The 18,587-nt window shown below is 39.1% G+C and overlaps 1 protein-coding gene across 2 annotated transcripts; it reads left to right on the forward strand.

Moving 5' to 3' along the window:
* Nucleotides 1-1,009: 1,009 nt before the first annotated feature.
* Nucleotides 1,010-18,382, forward strand: LOC143730715 (Golgi-associated PDZ and coiled-coil motif-containing protein-like). 2 transcript variants are annotated; one of them, XM_077221250.1, is made up of 9 exons: nucleotides 1,015-1,508; nucleotides 4,748-4,912; nucleotides 8,635-8,658; nucleotides 11,673-11,848; nucleotides 11,951-12,116; nucleotides 12,595-12,690; nucleotides 12,815-12,979; nucleotides 16,164-16,338; nucleotides 17,422-18,382. In XM_077221250.1, the coding sequence occupies exons 1-9, from the start codon at nucleotides 1,227-1,229 to the stop codon at nucleotides 17,550-17,552; spliced, it is 1,380 nt and encodes a 459-aa protein (XP_077077365.1). In that variant the 5' UTR covers nucleotides 1,015-1,226; the 3' UTR covers nucleotides 17,553-18,382. The 2 variants fall into 2 exon arrangements, with proteins under 2 accessions (XP_077077366.1, XP_077077365.1); XM_077221251.1 differs by lacking the exon at nucleotides 8,635-8,658 and having other exon boundaries at nucleotides 1,010-1,508.
* Nucleotides 18,383-18,587: the final 205 nt, after the last annotated feature.

Genomic DNA, 18,587 nt, shown 5'->3' on the forward strand with positions numbered 1-18,587 from the left:
AAGCTGCATTTTGAGCATCCAAGGTTTAAATATCCGAGCCAGATTCACGCCTGTGAGAATAAGACTCTGCTTTATTTAGAACAATGGCTGAGATCATTATCTTGCTAAGAAAACAAAATTTGACACCGGCAAGGAACTGACAAATCAGCAATATATCGTCCTGCCTGTTTGCAAATAAGAAACTTGCTGATAAACTATTTAGATCCTATTCTGTTGAACACATGGATTTTTTTTTACGTATACATTTCATATAAATTGTTGCATTCAGTAATATCAACTTGACAAAACAAAGCTTTAAAACCAAACATGCATAACATTTTTGGTCAAAACTATTAAGTACACATTTTACACACATTAATTTAGCTCCAGCATCTTAATACCCTGGAAATATGTATAATATAGGCCTATAATGTGTGCCTTTATAAGCTAAAAAATAAATATAAAGTTAAATAATAATAATGAAAAATATATATTTATATATGTATTTATAAATACCTAGGTTGGTTTGTGCTACAAATAATCATAATTATTGCACATATTTCTTGAGATTTGCCAGCTATTAGTTTTATGTCTTGTTAATTTGTGTAAAAATTATACTGTATCACAATAAATTATATCAATAGTGTTAATTAGTTTGAATGCTTTTTTGGTAATGCTAACCCTTTTCTCTAGATCAGGCTTATACAGTAATGTACTTTGTTAACAAAAATTTTTAACCTTTATTTAACCAGGGAAATAATCACATTGAGATAAATATCTCATTTACAAGTGAGCCCTGGCCAAGGTAGCAGCACACGATATACATATACATAACATTTGCAAACATATCATACAGTTCAACAACAACAACAACAACAAAAAACAATTATAACAACTGTATTTATGGCACAAACGGTCTATCTGCTGTAAATTCCTATGAAGCAAATATTCCAAGCAGATCTGATTTACTCAACAATCGATTCGCTCGTCTATCGACTGTCTTCCTCATTGACAGTCCTCATCGTGTGGCAGACCAAACTAATCGATCCACGGTGTTGACTTGTTCGATCTCGGATTTCCTGGTCAGATGAGAGCACGGATAACACCTCAACAAAGCATCACTCTCACTGTCTATCACACCAGAAGCCTCTTGTTAATATAACTTGAACGGCCAAGTGATCGCGCCGAGTAAAGGACTAAATTGAAGTAATCTGTGTGTTCTTCTTGTAACGTTACCCGTGTTGAAGATGTCTGCGTCCGCTGGCGGTGCTGGATCCCCGGGCTCGGCCCTCTCCGCCGGTTCGGCTGCGGCTCCCGGCCCCGGCATGTCCATGTTCCGGTGGCTGGAGGTGCTGGAGAAGGAGTTTGACAAGGCGTTTGTGGATGTGGATCTGTTACTGGGAGAGATCGACCCGGATCAGGCTGATATCACATATGAGGGCCGTCAGAAGATGACCAGTCTCAGCTCATGTTTTGCTCAGCTGTGTCATAAAGCCCAAACCATCTTCCAGCTCAACCACAAACTAGAGGTGAGAAAAAGAGATGAATATTATCTTTTAAAGGCTCTAGGCCAAGTTGATGTTCTTTTATTTACTGACATAGAACTCTCTGTGAGCTATGTATTCTGTTTTGAAGGTTTCGATCTGAGTGTTTGGGAGTGACTAATTGTGGAATTATGGCTGTTAGTCTTTAAAATCTGGTTTGTATTTTATTTTACAAAAAAATTAATTAGAATATAACTTAATGTGCTCTAAAATTGTAACTTCATGTTTCAGATGGATTTTAAACTAGCCTATAGCTGCTATAAACTAACAAAAGTTACCATCTAAATACCACGGCATATAAATATTGCACTCACTAGGCCATAGTGTGTGTGTGTGTGTGTGTGTGTGTGTGTATACTTTCTGTATAGATGTATAGATTATGGCAGACTCCCTTTTGTATAAACACAATATTTCCTTTTGTGTTAACAGAAGATTTTCATTCCATGTAGCATACTGATATCTTTTGTACAAGATTACGCTAAATTTGAGATGGAATTAATTTACAGCGCTGGGCTTTTGGTCATTAAGTACCAAGTTAACGCACAATAAACCTGACAGGGTGATCAGGACCCTGACACGAAGCAAGATGTCATGATAGTAATGAAAAGAGGAAAACATACAAAACATCTTGTTAACATTTAGTGTAAACGTTCTAAAGTTGATTAGCTCAAAAATACTTTGCATAAAACTAGGACGGGATATAAAAACCTGTTAAACCTGCTTAGCTCAGTGCTAGACTGGTCATTCTTCTGTTTGAATTATAAAAGATCCCTCAATATTAACTGCAACAACATAATATGAATGAACGTATGTGCCAGCTCATGTTTGTATTAAGTATTGTTGCTGTTGAGTTCTGATACACAGTCTTAGATAATTAGTGTCTTGTCTGTGTATTGATGGTTTCAGGCTTCTCAGGAGACCAGATCGTGTAATCTGCTTTTCCCACTTTTCAAATCTGTTAATGGCTCTTTATCAAAGCTCACAGTCCAGTTTGAAAAGCGGTATTAGGCTGCCTTTCACCGGGGAAATGAATCGTCTTTGCCATGGAGGAATCCCTTGAGTCCAGGACAGAAAATTCAAAATAACATGTTCTTAATGGTAGTGACTCAAAGGTATATTTGTGTGGGAGAAGGTGAGAAGGTGGTTTAGCACATGGACACAGCAGATTAACACACAGCTTGATAAAAACCCTGCTGTACAAGACGAGAGTTGGATGTGACCGTGAAAATCACAGCTTCCTGTCCTTATAAAAGCACTGTGGCGAGACTGTACCATTCCATGGTATTCATTTAAATGGTAAGATACTTAACTCAAAGAATAACATGGTACTTATCCAAAAACCTCAACATTGGAACGATAACTATATTATCGTCCACACACCAATGCCCTAAATTGTTCTGTGTATTCTAAGCACGAGCTGCTCGAACTCTTTAAAGGGTTTGTTCGCCCATTTAAGACATGCAATCCTTACCAGCACTATAGTGCATACACACTGACCCAGTCTGTAGTCACCTCCCTGGTCAGAGTTCTGGCCGCTGGAAGTTTCTCAAGAAAGTACTCCCGGTTAGTTTCCGGGCCTCAAAACTGTGCGTTTTTACGTTGCGTTTCAAAGCTTGATTAATTTAACACACAAAAAAGACGCCGGTCAAAATTCATACCTCAGTTTTAATCGGCACTATTTTCTTTCCATTTCTATCAATCCGCGCTGCTGTCAACGTCAACAGTGCGCACGTTCCCATCAGCTGTTCCATAGTGTTTACACAATCGATTACGAAACGACGTAAAAAGTAGAATAGTAGATAAGAACTTTTCAGTATTCCGTAAATAGGGTCCATTTTGATTTCATGCTAGTACTCCTGTGATGTAATTTTCCGAAGGACTCACCCAAAAATCTTTGCTGAACACCGTCTCTGAAGGCTCATACTGTAGAAAAGATCTCGGCCTGCAACAATGAGGCATTTTTCTCTACTTATATGATGCATCGCACACGGCAAACTCTTTTAAAGGTACTTTGGTGCCTTCGTTTCGAGTCAGATTCAGTTACATTTTTAATCCAAAGGAAAGATATTCAGTATTGCTGGTTGAAATGTTGTTACAGAGAATATTGTCTTGCTTTTCATTTATCGATTGGGAAGGGAAGTGGTGGGAATCTCTCATTGGGTTCAGATTCACCACTCTCTCTGCTCTCGATTTGAGTATAACAGTGCTGACAGATAAATGAATATTCTCTGATGCATTACTGCTAAATATGAGAGCCCGTCAGCTAACATTGGCTATCCAGCGGAAGCCAGGCGCATAAATAAATGAGAGGATTTTTTACGAGAGGACTTGATGCAGCTTCGCTACTAAAGAGGCTGAAAGGCTGGAGGATTGAGACGCTTTCTAAACGGCGCCGCCTTCGGATGGAGGACGGGATCACATAATTCACTGGTTGTTAATGGGTGTGTCGGATGAGAAAATGAATGAACCATTTTGAAGAAAACAAAACGCTTATTTATGTTTCGGATGAACTAAATGTCACGTGTTTTTTGTACAGATTGTTTAGCATATCTGACTCAAATGCATGTAGTTATTTTGTGGTTTGAACAGGAAAGAAATACAGTTTTTACAAACATAATCCAAACAACATTCACTCACGTTTGAAATCCAATTTTTCTAATGAAATCCGAGCAATCAGATTGGATTTCAAGCAGTTTTTTTTAATCATTCAATCAACATCATTCTGTAACATCTTACACAAAGCCGCAATTAACTTACTTTGTAGTGAATGCGTATGCACGAATGTGATGTGTAATTCCTCATGAGTTAAAGAAATATCATTATGGATATATGCAGAGGCAAAGTATTCATTTTTCCGTCTACTCTACAAACTAGAGTCGTTCACATAGGAAACATGGCTCGAAATGCAGGAAGACATGCACTAATTGCTGGGCCACTGTCTAGTCTCTCAAAAAGCCACACAATTTGGTAGCATCATTTTAAATTTGCAGTTTTCCTTTGAATTAGAGTCTTTTGGATAAACATTTGTCTTCATTTTCATGTTTTTCCCTCCATTTTTCTTGATCTGTACCCTATGTCTTTACTTTTCTGGATCAGGGAAGGATCGTGCAATACTTCATATGCAGACACTATTTGAGTCAGCACAAGTCTCCGCATGATTCATGACTCTTGGATGGCTAGTTAATAATACTCTGTGTGTGTGTGTGTGTGTGTGTGTGCTTCAGGCTCAGCTGGTGGACTTGCGGTCGGAGCTGACGGATGTCCAGGCGGAGAAGGACGTGGTGGAGCAGGAGGTTCACCAACAGCTTCTGCAACTCCACGCCATGCAGCTCAAACTCCAAGCCAAAGGCGGCCAGGCGGTCGACTCGGACTCTATCAAGGACAGGATGGTGGGCACAGCTTCACATTACTACAAATGTAGCAGAACTGATGGGTTTATATAGATGGTTTATTAAAAACTGCCCTGTGAGACGCCTAAATTGTTAGCATTAAAACTGTAGTTCACCCAAAAATGAAAATTCTGTAATTTACTCTACACTCAAGTTTTTCCAAACCACCTGTATGAATTTCTTTTTTCTGCTGAACACAAAAGAAGATATTTTGAAATAGGGCTGGACGATTTTGGCTAAAATCATAATCGCGATTAATCGAACAAGTTACCTCGATTACGATTATTGAACGATTATTTAAAAAAAAATCTTTCTCATGTGTCACTGGCAAGGCGTATACTGTAAATATGTTCACGTTGTTATTTTTTTTAATGAAAGAATGCATAATCCTATCTTTGTGATTCTAAAATAAGGAAACACACAGATAGCTTTTAATGCTTATTAAATATTTCAAACAATTGAATCAAACAAAGCACACAATGCTTGAAATAAAAACGTCTAATAAAAAAGTAATTAAGTTTTAATGTAAAAAGAAAGTTTACTCAAAATGTAGAAAATAGTTCTTTTTGTAAACAAAATAAATTATTGTAAATATTGGCAACTTAAAAGTAAAATATAACTTGTATAAAACTAAAAAAACGAATCCTTTTCATATTGTGTAGCATTTGTAAATGCTTGTGTTATGGAAACCTGCTTTGTGGAGTGTTGCACGTGTTGCTGGGCGTTTGTCAGTCTCTCTCTGTTTTCGCGTGTTTCTTTGCTACAAGCGGCTCCTGTTGCTGAGTCGACTCAGTGTTTGAGTTCCCTTTCACACAGAGATTCCGGAAAATACACGGATAAAGTGGCCCGGGATTTGACCCGGGTTCGTTGGTTCATTCACACTGCCAGTGATTTTCCGGAATCAAAAGAGTGCGTTCACACAGACACACACAACCCGCAAAGACACGTGACATGTCCCAGCGGCGTCTATAGTTTGCTTATGAGCTGCGATTTCTCTCGAGAAACTACGCTTGTTCATTTTTTTTCTCTGATTCGATCATAAACTAGCGCATTACGAACCGTTTCACGCTGGCGAACGATCCCGGCCTAGCGCCATCATTACGACACGGCATTCATTACGGCTTTTGTTCACACAGCGCGCGTTCCGGGACTGAACACGGCAATGTTACTACGTCCCCAACCTGGCAGTAATCCCGGGTCGTGTTTGCGTTCACACAGAAGGTGTTTGTTCTGGCAATTTCCCGGGATCAACGCGCTGTGTGAAAGGGGCTCATGTTGCTTCAGTGTCGCAGACTGCACGGGGCGGAGTTACGTGACTACACACGCGCTAATATGTTTTAAGGGGAAAGTACATTAACACACAGTGGACGGAAATATTAATAGGATTAAAAAAACGAAATAACCGACATGGTAAAATTACGTCGGTTATAGGCTCTGAATTTCGGTTTTGATTATTTTTCGATTAATCATCCAGCCCTATTTTGAACAATATGGGGTAACAAAACCCCATTGACTTTCGTAGCATTTTTGTCCCATACTATGGAAGTCTGTGGGGCCCATCAACTGTTTGATTACCGACATTCTTCAACATGTCATATTTTGTGTTCAGCAGAAGAAAGAAATTCTATACAGGTTTGGAAAAACCTGAGGGTGAGTAAATGATGACAGAATTTTTTTTTTGTTGAGTGAACTATCCCTTTAAGGCCACCTGGATCTTCAAATCAATATGTTTGCAAAAGTATGTGGACACCTGATCACTGAACATCTCATTCCAAAACTATTGGCATTAATAGGGGCTTTCGCACCAAGTAGTCATAGGAGCTTAGTTACAAGAACGAGCCACCAGGGTGAGAGCTAAATGTTCCCCTAGGCTAGGGCCGTTTTCCTGGTTGTATTCGCACCGCCGGTTGGAAATTTGAAGTGACGTAAGCCGTGCTTCTTGTTGAGAGTTATTTTGACGGCACTGAGGACGCAAGAGCCTGTGCACACAGCGCTCTCATTCTGTCTTCATAAGTTTATGATCTGTTTAACAGCCCTGTCTAATACGTTATTTACACAAAGAAAGTAACCAGTATATGAAAAAGTACTAGTGTTTGCCGTGTGGTTGATGCCCAATGTTGCTAGCTGAGCAGGAATACATAATCATGTTTCGCTTTGTCCCGTCAAAGTCTCTTTGGATTTTCTCCTTAGCGTAAAGGTTGAGCGGTCCATCTATCACTGTTTTCCATGTTTGTAGAGTTAGCTCTCTGAGTAAATATATAGGCTATAAACTCAGCGGTGCCGATGTTTCATGTGCATTCGGCCAATCAGCGTACATTTACATCACTGGTAGTTCCTATAGTGCTGGGTTAGACCCTACTCTGAAGTGGGAGCGAACTTAGTTCCCCCAAAATTCCTATTTCCTGAGGGGCAAACACGCCAAAAAGCGGGTACTCTGCTTTCTGCCATTAGTTCTAGGAACTATGAAAAGGTTCCTCCGGTGCAAAAGCCCCTAATGTGGAATTAAAACCATTATAATGGCCCCCACTCTTTTAGGAAGGTGTCTTATTGATGTGACTGACATATGTTTGCTTGCATTGGGGTAACAGTGGAGTCTAGAAGGGATGTTTGGTGATTAAGACTGAGTAGTTAAGTGGGATTGAGAACAGGCCAATCGAGTTCTTCCAGACCCTTCTCAAAAGAGAAGTACTAGACGAACCAGGAGCCTGTTTTGCGGACAGAAATGCTGTCATAGCATTTGGCAAACAAACCACAGACTATCAATGTGTGCTTTGTGCCGTAGGTTTAGTTTTCCATTCATTTGTAACTATGGTGCCTAGATGAATATGCATAATTCCATGCAACACAATATGCAAATAGCAAATACAATGATTATTTACATGTTATGACCAACAGTTAATATATTCAATCATATTGTAAGTAAAAGTAAATCACTAAAACTAACCCTTACAGAATGAAAATGCATGTATTAATTTTCTAAAGATTTTCTAAAGATTACAGTTAACAGTGTTATTCAATTACTTTAAAAAGAGTGTTAGGTGCACAGTTAAATATCCATAAATAAATATGATATGATGCACTATATATATGATGAATAAAAAAGGTCAAAAGATAGGATTTATTTGAAATAGGACTGTTTGTAATCATTTAAAAGACTTCACTGTCACTTTTGATCAATTGAATGCATCCTTGCTGAATATATCGATCGACTAATACAATACATTAAAAAAATCACTATTTCATAAACATTCTAACTCAAGCTTTGGACGGCGGTGTGTAAGTCGACAGTGAGTATTAAATCTGCAGACAGTGTTTGTGCACTTCATGCTTCAGCACTCGCTGTCCTGTTCTGTGGACTTCTGTAACTGACCCATGATTGTTCTAGACTCTTTCACTTGACAGAAGCGTGAGTAGCGAGGGCAGAAATCTGAGGAAACGACTTGTGTGTCTGTTGAGATTGCATGGCTGTATTCAGCCGTCAGCAACGGTAGTGACTGTAATGTCCACATACTTTTGTCTATGTAGCGTAGCTGTGACATTTGATGGTGTAATTGCAGTATCTGTGTATGATCAGCGGTAATGAACACTAACAGGCTCTGGTTGGGTTGGCACTGACTTAACCCTGCGGATGTAAGGATGAATGATGAAGCTTCACAAACGGCTTTCCTGTTTAACCCTGCGTCTCTAACTTTTGACCCTCTGTTTTTCTTCTCAATCTTAAGCCTGTTCCCTCAGTGGAGGACAAGGTAAGTTTTGCATAGTTTTGAGTCTGTGTGTCCCATCTAACTCCACTCTTTTTGCCAGTTAATGCTTTGCTGTCTGTTTCAACCATCCCTAATGAAGAACGATGTTCTCTGTGGCCACATTTACGCTTCAGGTCTTGATACCCAATTCCGATTCGTTGACTATATCCGTTTTTTTTGAAGACCCAATCAACCCGGTCTTATTTTAAAAGTGACCCATATCCGATATCTCCATTTACACTATACACTTGGCAAAACAACCCACGGTAGACATACTGATCCAGAACAGCTTTTGCTGAAAAGGAAGTAAAAACGGTGTGATTTGCAATGGGTGCAAACAAAATGATAGTACAAGCTTCCTCACCAGTTTTAACGTCTACAAAACATTGGTCTCTCAAGGTGGAGGAAAAAAAGAGGAGAGCCCTTGTTGCAGCCTGGGCATTGAAAAGAGTCATGTGATCGCGTTTTCAATGACGTACGACTTGAAATGTCAAGGGGAATATCCAATCTGTTTAATGATAACTGATCTGAGATCATCGGAATCCATGAACATTTTTCCTGCTTACACGCTCGTGGGTCATATCCTATCTGTGCCACATGGGTGGAAAAAATCGGAATTGGGTCACTTGCACCATGTAATGCACATGCGGCCTTGTGTAGTAGATTAACTTCTAGAGGTGCACAGTATATTTGAGGACGATACATTATCCACTGATAACTAGTAGAATTACAGCCTAAAATTTGAACTGATAATGTGATGACATTGTTTCTGATGCGCACAAGTCCTATCCAGAAAGTATTTTAGCCAAATAAATATGTAATGTCATTCTGTGCAAATTTCTACATCTATGCAACATGTCACATTGTGTTTGGGTTAGGGTTTAGGGCTGCACAATTTGGGGAAAAAAATAAAATGTGATTAAAAGAAATCCAGGTTTGCTGTGCTTGTTTGTAGGGCTGTACAATTTATCCAAAGTTTTGTGATTATATATTTATTACTAAATTAAAATATGAAAACTAATAAATACAAATCAAATAAGAAATATTACTATTGTAATAAAAAAAATAGTTTTATATTACAACTGTAAAAATACAATATTGATATTTAAGGCTGTAATTCATTTCTTAATTTTCAAATGTTGAACCATTATAGATTTATTTTGCCTGAAACTGCAGGGATCTTCTCTATTGTTGATAATTGCTTCCCACGTTTCGCTAGATGGTTGGTGGATATGCCATTCCCAAATACACGTTAAAGCAACCCAAACTCAGCAGAAATAGAGATGCGCTGCGTCTGAAATCCAATACTTCCCTACTAGATAGTATGTGAAAAACACTTCTCCAACAGAGTAGTGTGTTGAAATACATAGTATTCATTAATACATTATACATAAAATAGTAGTACATAATAAAGCACCTGGATGACCGACTATTTCCGCTGAGATTCTGAAGTGTGCATTCGATGAAGTGAACACTTTACTATCCCATGAGGCCACGGGAGAGGATTTATGAATGGCAGTCGTAACTGACGCTGGAAGGTCACATGATAATGACGACTATGTGACCGCGCCTTTAGTTATTGGTACAAGCTGATCATTATCAGCCATAAACTTCAGTATAGGTGCATAGCTACTGCTAGATGTCTTCGTTTACCTCCAGGGGTTGTAACAAATGAAGAGGTGCCATTCATACGCAAGTCTGTTCTCTTAGCTTTCCTGATTGGCTGGATTCATGTCACTATTGACAGACTTGTAGTAACTATTATGTTAAATCTACATTTGTTACAATTCTGAGTCTATAGTATGTGCACACATTAAAGGATTAGTTCACCTCCAAATGAAAATTTCCTAATAATTTACTCACCCCAATGCCATCCAAGATATCCATGTCTTTCTTTCCTCAGTGGAAGAGAAATTACATTTTTTGAGGAAAACATTCTGGATTTTTCTTCGATTAGCATTTTGAAGTCCAAATCAATGCAGTTTCAAAGGTCTTTACAGTGCTTTAACAGTCTGTGCACGATCAGCTGAGGAGGAGGGGCTTATCTCGCGAAACGATGGGTCATTTAAAAAAAAAATTTATATATATATATACTTTTTAACTACAATTGTTTGGATTGAGCTGATCTGCAACGGTACTTCTACAACAACGGCGGTACTTCCGCCGGCGCCCGCGACATCTAGCGTGACCTTTCAACGTGATGACGTAGTTCTCGGCGCGTTGCAGATCAGCTCAATCCAAACAATTGTAGTTAAAAAGTATATATATATATATATATATATATATATTTTTTTTTTTTTAAATGACCCATTTCGCGAGATAAGCCCCTCCTCCTCAGCTGATCGTGCACAGTCTGTTAAAGCGCTTCAAAGACCTTTGAAACTGCATTGATTTGGACTTCAAAACGCTGGCTGTCACTGAAGTCCATTATTCGAAGAACAATCCAGAAATGTTTTCCTCAAAAAACTTAATTTCTCTTCCACTGAGGAAAGAAAGACATGGATATCTTGGATGGCATTGGGGTGAGTAAATTATTAGGAAATTTAATTTTGAGGTGAAATAATCCTTTAAGTGGTATGTTTTCAAGGAATAGTTCACCCAGAAATATATTTTTCTTACAAAAACCCATTGCTTCGCTTCAGAAGGCATTTATTAACTTCCTGGAGTCGTATGGATTACTTTAACGATGGATGTATGCGCATTAGAAATCTGGGAAGAGCCAGGATATTGTTTAATTTAAGTCAGCTTTTGGGTGAACTATTCCTTTAACTAGAGTGTTTGTCTGGTGATCTCACCTGTACTGTTGTGAAGTTGTTTTTGTAGTCATTGTGGTGACGTAGGTCTTCTGCTAGCGTGTGAAGAGCTGTTTAATGACACTGGTTTGATGTTACTCTGCTGGGATGTAACTGAGTATACACTTCCCTCAGTACACACACACACGGTCAGACCACCAGCACACCACAGAGTTTCGGCGCTCAACTGCTCACCTCATGTCTTCGTTCGATTACATTTCACAGGAGAAGGAACTGGAGGCCAGTAAGAAAGAAAAAGTGAAGGAGGCTAAGTTGGAGGCAGAGGTGAAGATGCTGAAGAAGGAGAACGAGGCTCTCCGCAGGCACATCGCGGTCCTACAGGCGGAGGTGTACGGAGCCAGACTGGCGGCAAAGTACTTGGACAAGGAGCTGGCAGGGAGGTAAGGGACAGCATTGTTCTTCTGTGTGGGTTTCATGTGGCGATATCTTGCACACAAAGAGCTGAAGTGGTTGGTAACAGGAATGCTTTTTTTATTATTTAGGGTGCAGCAGATCCAGTTGCTCGGGCGAGACATGAAAGGACCAGCTCATGACAAACTGTGGAACCAGCTTGAAGCGGAGATTCACCTGCACCGCCACAAAACTGTGATCCGAGCCTGCAGGGGGCGCAATGATCCCAAGAAGCCCTTGCCGTCACCCGTGGGGCATGTAAGACAGGACATTCATTTCATTTACAAGTTGGCGATATTGCATACAAAAGGCGAACTACTTATATCAGAGTAAACTTTGAATAGTCAAGAGAATAATTTGCCTGTAGTGTATTTATATCTAAAATCAAAATCAGAAGTTAATAATGTAATTTCTTATATATTTATAATATATCATATTACATATTTATTTATTCTTTTATTTATTTTTATATTTTAAAATAAGAAATAATTTGTATACATACAGTATATATAAAATTAAGCCTATTTTAAGCAGTTAAGATTTTAAAATGTATTTTAAATATATTAGATATAAAATTAAGATTTTTCATATTTAAATAAATAATCTTATTTACCCATATGCAATATATATATAATATAAATATATAAATATTATTATTATTTTATTTTTTTAGATGAACTATTACCATTATCGGGTATTCACCCTTAGTGTGTGCTCTATATATTTACCTCTACAGGAAACAGATTCTCTGAAAAAGACTCAAGGAGTCGGACCTATACGCAAAGTTGTTCTGAGTAAAGATGATCATGAAGGACTTGGCATCTCCATTACTGTGAGCTCAACCTTTGATTTATATGCAGGCTGCTCCATCCATTTTTTATGATTGTGAACTAGAACTAATGTTTGTTCCAAATCAAAGTCCTGATTTAATGTTTACATTCCTGGAATTAATACAGGGTGGGAAAGAGCACGGTGTTCCCATTCTCATTTCCGAAATCCACCCCACTCAGCCTGCCGAGCGCTGCGGAGGACTGCATGTGGGAGACGCCATCTTAGCCGTCAACAACATCAACCTGAGAGATGCAAAGCACAAAGAGGCCGTCACCATCCTCTCACAGCAGGCGAGACACACACACACACACACACACACGGACTCTCTCTCGGTTCAGTTTGCAGCTCGACGAGGGCGCTGTCAGATCAGGCTTAGCGTGTGATAACTTATTATTAGAAGCATGTTTCAATCCCATTCTGCTGAGAACCTCCCAAAAGCTGAGGGTGCTTTCACACCTGCCTCGTTTAGTTGGTTGAATCGCACTAGAGTTCGTTGTCCCCCTTGGTGCGCTTCGTTTGGGCGGGTGTGAAAGCTGCAATCGCACTCGGGTGCGCACCAAAAGCGGACCAAACAAGCGTACATAGACCTCCTCGACGAGGTGGTCTCGGTACGCTTTCAAGCGAACTCTGGAACGGTTTGTTTGTGGTGAGAACGTGATCCGACCTCGAACAGACCCAACTGCCAAAGAACTGCACATTTTTGTGCTAAACCAGCTGCCGTAGTCAAACAAAATTATTATTTAGATTGTCAATAGCGCTCCCTTTAACCCATGACTGACTTACCGCGTTCTGCACTCTCACTAAACTCTCATCATAAACACTGAAGTTGTCCGCACTGCACAGTGAATCTCTTATTTATATCGCGTCTAGACTGTGTTGTTTATGGGGGGATTTGCGGAAGGATAAAGCTTGTGCTGATTCTGAACATACATTGTGAGGGAATTCTCCGCATGTCTGCCGGATTTTCTTCTTTGTTTACTTAAGCCTAGTTCACACTACATGATTTTAAAACGTCGGGCTGAACTGTCCGGTTCACACTACATGACTTGCTCTCTGAGAAATCAGGAGTGTTCAAGTTGTTGAGCTGTTCACACCACACGACACAGCGTGATTGATCCGCAACCGGAGGTAACGCACTACACGAGTTCACAACAACTCTGTCACCCAACGATTCTACCAAATCTATCTTTCTAATATCTATCTTGACGCGAAACAGCACGCGCGCCAATACACAACGAAGAACAACACAACACGGGAATATGGACGTCAGACAGAAACTAGTGCTGCAAAATGTTTGCGCGATCATTTGCTCAAAATGCAAATGAAGAAAAAATAAGAGAGTATGGGCGAAAGAGTGGATCTGCATACGCGAAGAGCAGGTCTGTGCTACAGAGAGAGTTGGCGGTGAGTACAGCATGTTTATATTGGAGATGTAGCTGCATGTTTATGTTTGGCTGACGGCAAAAATCACGTATTTACCCGGTGCCCTCAACTCATGCCTTGCTGTGATTGGCTGTTGCTCATGACATCAGTGAGGTTGAGTCGTGCGACAGCTCTGGATATCTAGCATGCTAGATATTTTTCTAGGCTCGGCGACGCGTCTGCGAGGCGTCTGCGAGGCGTCTGCGAGGCTCTTTGATGCGTTGTTTGCTCTTTCATACTAACAGATTAGCGAGCGTTCATCGCCCGCTAATCCCCCGCGATTTGCACGCGATAACACCCTGACCTGTTGGTCGAGCTCAACGATTTGCAAATCGGGCTTAAAATCATGTAGTGTGAACTAGGCTTTACGGGAGTTCTGTTGGAATTTTCCCGCACGTTAATTCAAGACACATCCGGCCAACGAGTGATGTGGATGTTGTCACATGACTCCATTTTGGTTCGTTTCATCAACTGATTCGGACCAGAGCAATCAGTGTGTGTGAAAACGAACCAAAATGCCTGGAAATGATACAAAGTATAATTTTTCGCCTCGGTCCGGATCAAGTGAACCGAACTACAGGTGTGAAAGCACCCTGAGATGCTCTTTAATTTGGGCTTGTGAGGCATTATGAAGGATTTGAAGAAAACACGCTGCTTTATGCCTGGTTCAGATTACACGATTTTTTTTGTCTTTTACGATAGTCACTGTGTCAGATTACGCGATTTTGACTCCTAAAATCTTGTCGTGTCGTGCACAAGAAACATGTCAGACTACACGTTGCTTCCTGACCAGTCATCGCGTGCCGTCTTTAACGATGCGCGTGATGTCATTGAGAAGGCGAAACTATAGCGAGTGACTTCCGGAAACGAACGTAAACAAACAATGGATGTGGCGGTGAGTGTTGTATTGGCTGTCCTGTGTTCAGAAAACTTAAAAAAAGAAAGAAAACCCGACAATGGACACGTTCCTGGATTGCTCGAAGAGGACAGTATTGGCTGTCAATCCTCCAAAGAGAACTTGAGGTAAAATATTGTTTTCTTACGAACCTTTCCTCCATGTCATAACTCCACCTAGTAGCACCATCGTCTCTCTTTCGTTTTGCCATTTTTGAAAGTTGTGTACGGAAAAGCTTCTGTGCTCCTATTGGTCAACCTCATACATGTGACGGAACCCGTCTTGGACGAGCGTTAAAAAAATTAAACATGCTAGTCTTTTTGTCGTGATGTCGTGAAGCATCGCAGACGCGACGTAGGTTGTCGCCCACTATGACACACTATACGAGATGATACGATCGAATCTTGCGTCCCGACGCCCGTTGTCATTTACGAATCCCCACGAGACCCTACGTCAAACGGATCATGCCAAAATCGGGCTAAAATCGTGTAATCTGAACCAGGCATTAAAGGAATGGTTCACCCCAAAAATTTAAATTCTCTCATCATTTACTCATGTTGTTCCAAACACATTTGACTTTTTTTTTCTGTTGAACACAAAAGGTGGCCACTGTTTTCAGTTCAATGAAAGGGAATGTGGACTCGGTCTGTCAAGCTCTAAAATGAGCACAAAATCCACCGTTTATATGACTCGGGTCTTATATGAAGTCATATGATAGTTTTGTGTGAGCAACCAATGGTTATATTTACTCACTTAAAGGGATAGTTCACCCAAAAATGTAAGTTCTGTCATCATTTATTCACCCTCAAGTTGTTCCAAATGTTCAGAATTTCTTTCTTCTGCTTAACACAAAAGAAGATGTTTTGAAGAATGTTGGTAACCCAACAGTTGATGGACCCCATTGACTGCTATAGCATATTTGTTCTCCATGGAATTCAATGGGGTCCATCAACTGTTGGGTTACCAACATTCTTCAAAATATCTTCTTTTGTGTGCAACAGAAGAAAGAATCTCATACAGGTTTGGAACAACTTGAGGTTGAGTAAATGATGACAACATTCTCATTTTTGGGTGAACTATCCCTTTAAGAAACATGCATACACACACACACACACACACACTTCCAGACACTAACACGTGTGGCGGTTTCTCCGCAGAGGGGGGAGATCGAGTTTGAAGTGGTTTACGTGGCTCCAGAAGTGGACTCTGATGACGAGAACGTGGAGTATGAAGATGACAGCGGACACCGATACCGACTGTACCTGGACGAGCTGGAAGAGGGATCAGGAGCCAATCACAACAACGGCACTGCTGACCCCGCCTCTCTACAAGGCAAGTCCACTGATGAAGGAATTTTCTCCCTGGCAAACGGCCCAAAACTGAACAACAATTTGTTTTACAGCATTCATTAATACATGTAAATGTATAAATATACTATTATTCATTGTTAGTTCATGTTTGTTTATAATAAATTCATATTTTAATGTCAATTTATAAATATAATATTGTCCTATCTCAACTTATACTATTGTTTATTGTCAGTTCATGTTTATTCATAAGATATTTTGTATTATTATTTTCTATTTTCAATAATTATATTTTTTTTATCTTTGATGCTCATAAGGCAATAACATTAATTATTATATAAATAAATTATACTATATCAATAAAGTTAATTTAAAATAAATCTCGAAAGATTAAAATGTATAGTTAATGTTAATATTAACATAGATTAATACATACTGTAAAATTATTATTGTAAAGGGGAAAAATGATATCAAATTATTATATAAAAATATACACTACTGTTCAAAAGTTTGAGGTTGGTAAGATTTAATAGTGTTTTTGAAAGAAGTCTTCTGCCCATCAAGGCTGTTTATTTAATCAAAATACAGTAAAATCAGTCATTAGTAAAATCAAATAATTTCATTACTCTTATGATATATATATATATATATATATATATATATGTGTGTGTGTATAAAATATATATGTGAAAAATTTTATATAATAAATATTTTTTTTTATTTTGTAATATATTTTAAAATGTTGCCGTTTATTCCTGTGATCAAAGCTGAATTTTCAGCATCATTACTCCAGTCTTCAGTGTCACATGATCCTTCAGAAATCACTATAATATGATGATTTTCTCTTATGAAATGAAAGTTTAAAAGAACAGCATTTATTTGAATTGTGAACATTATAAATGTCTTTACTGTCACTTTTGATCAATTTAAAGCATCCTTGCTGAATAAAAGTATGAATTTGTTTAAATAAATCAAATAAACTTTGAACAGTAGTCTATGCAATCATATTGTTCCAGTCTATGAAGCAGTTAATCATTAAAACCAGAGGTTCAAGTTACGGTTTCAAGTAAATCGTGCAGTTTATCTAAACTTCTCTTTCTCCGTCCAGCTGTAGGGAAGCACTTAGTGAACAACAGAACAGAGAATGGAGAGACCGGCTTGTCCAGTGAAAGCCCTTCAGACGACAAGATCTCGAAGACAGCCGAGTGTGCAGAGAGTTCCTCTCAGAGTTCCTCTTAGACCTCCAGAAACACCCTGAGATGACGGAGAGCAGAAACAGATTAACACTGCACATGTATAATATGTAACATACGAGATTCTTCTTGTTTTACGCCGTATGGAGAACAGACTGGTTCAGATGGAGGAACCACTGAGAGAAGAGGACATTATATTTCTCAGTGGCCACAGAGGATTGCTTGCAAATGTACGTCACCATCTTGGTTTATAGTTGTAAAGAAACGCTTGCCCGGACAAAATGGCGATCTACGTAGATGACTAAAGTGATTGGATGGAATTATACGGTGTAAGAGTTTCGATTCTTGACTTCCTGTTTTGTGCGACCTCTCCGTGCATTTAATGACGTCCATATATGTGATCTGAATCTGAGCTCAGATGTAGAGCTTCTACTTTCATGATTCACGTTTCCTCTCTCGTAGTGGATATAGCAATGAGTTACTGTTTGCTCAAAGTGTTTGTTCATGTAAAACATCATTGTTTTAACCTTTGTGTTTTAACCCAGTCCTGCTCTGAATCTAACAGGATGATGTAACTTCCTGTTTTGCGCACAGGGTGGACAGGAGGTGATGGCCGAGAACGAACACTGTGTCGTAATAACAGTACACATCCGCGTGCGGTTACAATGTGCCATTTAATTGATCTATAATGAGTTTCGTAGAAGTGATATCCTGGTCATATTTTCATATTTTACCACCCCCATATATAACCCCCACCCCCCTAATTCTCATCACTGTAACATGATACATTTTAATTCAGGAAAACTTTACCCTCAAAGTTTAGGATCAGAAGTTCAGTTAAAAAATTAACAATTAAAAATCAAATTATTTGTTTATATATTTGGTGCTGTCAAATCGATTAATCATGATTAATCACATCTAACATAAAAGTATGTGTTTATATAAAATATTATATATATATATATATATATATATATATATATATAGAGAGAGAGAGAGAGAGAGAGAGAGAGAGAGAGAGAGAGAGAGAGAGAGAGAGAGAGAGAGAGAGAGAGAGAGAGAGAGAGAGAGAGAGAGAGAG

The sequence above is a fragment of the Siphateles boraxobius genome, unplaced genomic scaffold, assembly GCF_051911475.1.
Source record: "Siphateles boraxobius isolate OS27281-9 unplaced genomic scaffold, OSU_SipBor_1 80, whole genome shotgun sequence".
Taxonomy (NCBI): Eukaryota; Metazoa; Chordata; class Actinopteri; order Cypriniformes; family Leuciscidae; genus Siphateles; species Siphateles boraxobius.